Consider the following 2,775-nt stretch of genomic DNA (forward strand, 5'->3'; position numbering starts at 1 on the left):
ACAACATATAATCGTCACTTCCCTACAGGTACTGTTTACAAACAAGGTGACAGCACCAACTACTGGCCTGGCATACGTAATACAGCATTTTTGGCTGTTTTTGCGGGTATGTGTAAACGCGATTCGTTTTTGAAAAAAACGTTATCGTGTATATGTGAAACTTTTTAAAAATGCAAGGGAAAAACTTTTCCATTTTTGACTACATCATTGTCATTTAAACGTAGCCTTATGGTGTTGAAGATTTACATTGACCTATTGTTTATTTGTTTTGGTGGTTGTAACGGTGGTTGTAAGTCTGCCAAGCCAAGAATGTTGCATTGGGTGAGAAATACTATTTTGAAGGCATATGAGGCATGTGGGGTACTTTTGAGTGCACTCTACAAGAGGTTTTAGCAAGAGGAGTGTCTTTGGAAGATATTTGTGTCACAGCAGGTTGGGCCTCTCTTCACACTTTTAGCAGGTTTTATAGTCTTGATATTGACTTGTTTACTCACAGGGTAATAAATTGCAGATCACTTCGTTGTATGGCATTGTGTTATAGTGTTTGCATAGCGTCAAACTGACACAGTGTTGAGTAAGCCAACTCAAGGAACCAAAGTTACACAAATAAACGAAATGCTCTCAATGATATTACGAATTTTATGTATGTCACATTAAGTTATTTATATATTAGCCATCCTGCTTTCTACATATTGACGTTTGCCATTGAAGAAAAAAAACATGTACGTTGAGAACTATCCATAGCATTTAACTTTACTCACCTTGTAATGTCTTCCATTAACTGGGAGGGGTCTGGTGGATAAAACTTGACAGCAAAATTAAAATGCCAAGAAGACGCTGTAAACACATACAAAGTGAGAAAAAACAACAACATGCTTGCAGAGTGGTTGACTGATAAACTGTGAACTTTTTCTCATGGTTGGATAGCATTTAAGTGTTTATGTGCCTGCAGCACATAAAAGTTAAGGTCAGAGCAAGTGTGCCTCTTCAATGGGCCTGAGTTACTGAACTGATCAGTACTGAACAAAACAGGGCTGTAAACATGGGATAATTGTTTGAGTGAATCTGATTTGTGTGATTTCTCTAAATCAAATTTAGAAAGGTCTTAAAAAATGTAGCCAGATAACACCTGTGCGGTTATAGTTTAATATATTATATAATCAATATAATTATTTAAAAACAATATGGTGGCAACGATATGGAATTTTGGTGCTGTATGATTAAATTAAAATCAGTTTTTATGTATCTTAATTGTTTTGCAGTATAACTTTAGAGTTATGTAAATTATTGGGTTAAATGTATTCTACATACCAGGGAATAATTAGTCATAATTATTTAAAATAAATGATGTAAATATTTAAGGTTTTTTTTTTTTTTTTGCAAAATGTCTAGGTTACTGAGTTCCCTAAGTGGGAACGAAATGCTATATAATGACACAATGTGAATGTGTAAGTGGTCACAAGGTCTGAGCACTGAATAATCACGTCAGTTTTTTGGCTGATGGTGCTAATACTTTAGCAGAGACAAAGGTAATAAGGAGCTGTATCATAGAGCTCTTGTAAGAGTGTGTTTAGCACCATAACCATAGATTTTCTGCAAGGTGAACAAACCTCTGCAGCAACAGAGTATGGTCAGCTACGCAGCTTCTCATTCCCACTCAGGATACCAGGGTTACATTCAGTAGGAACTCAATGCTGCTTAATCGCACAATGGAAAAGATAGCCTCACTCATTTAAATCATTTGTAGATGCTTTTTCTTCATACAGGTTATAAAGTCTGAAGTATGGGGAAAGGACCAGCCTCCACCATACAAATGTACTGTAAAAAAAGTACCTCTAGCAAGGGCCCATGTAGACGCCACACTTCAAGCAGAATCCACACGTATATATTCCCTCTAAAAGTTATGCGTGTGCACGGACCCGCAATTCTTATATCACGACCGCGCAGAAGAATAATATGCTGCGCACAGGACACACGCAAAAAAACTTAGTTGGGAAAGCCATTTGACTGAATTCTAGTAAATGTGAAATAATTGCAATGCTTGGGCAAACCGCTATAGAGTTGGTGTCGCTATAGAGTTAGAGCCGCTGAATGCGGTTTACAGGTTTCATAGAAAGAGAATGATGTGCGCCGAATGAGTCGTTGTAGAAATCGAATACTTTAATGGTTGAAAATGAAATAGCTCAGCACGAGAGCCAACGCAAACGCAATGACATGTGAAATAAAACATGATCATGTTTGAAAGAAGAGTGGCTTGTTTAAGTGGTGGAAATATGATGATGAGCACAGAACGGTAGTGATGGGAGAAACGAACCATTTCAAAGCTTCGAATCAATTGAACCAATTGCTTCGCAAAACTTCGCAAAAGTTTCGAAGCGCTCAAAACACCACACGCTGGTGACGCCTGCTGGTCAAAACTGTGTAAGCACTGGAAACACCACACGCTGGTGATGCCTGCTGGTCAACTGTGTAAATGCAACAAAAACTCAGACCAAAACATGCATCAAAACAGCTTTTACAAACCCAATGAAAATACTTTCTTGAAAGTATAATATATTAAATGCAACCAAAATAATAAAATACCATTAAAGTCCGCATGAAATCAAAATTGACTTTATTTACTTTACTAGCGCACATTGCTAGTAATGATGTGAACAATTAATCCGTGCAAGTTAATCCGCTGAAAAAATTGTTTGTCTTCGTAATCTTTAATCAAAATCTGAACATTTACTTCCGCTCTGGAATGGCATTCCTTTTCTGATGACGTCAGTTTGA

At 37.1% G+C, this 2,775-nt stretch overlaps 1 protein-coding gene across 2 annotated transcripts in view; it reads right to left on the reverse strand.

Annotated features, from left to right (window-relative positions):
- The window catches only part of LOC107718694 (band 4.1-like protein 1), a 107,027-nt gene that overhangs the window by 23,038 nt on the left and 81,214 nt on the right, over positions 1 to 2,775 (reverse strand). For both annotated transcript variants that reach the window (XM_016525885.1, XM_016525884.1), the window contains exon 7: positions 762 to 837. In XM_016525885.1, coding sequence (XP_016381371.1) covers positions 762 to 837 — 76 coding nt within the window. The remainder of the gene's footprint in view (positions 1 to 761; positions 838 to 2,775) is intronic.

This window comes from Sinocyclocheilus rhinocerous, unplaced genomic scaffold (assembly GCF_001515625.1).
Source record: "Sinocyclocheilus rhinocerous isolate Xijiao unplaced genomic scaffold, SAMN03320098_v1.1 scaffold2348, whole genome shotgun sequence".
Taxonomy (NCBI): Eukaryota; Metazoa; Chordata; class Actinopteri; order Cypriniformes; family Cyprinidae; genus Sinocyclocheilus; species Sinocyclocheilus rhinocerous.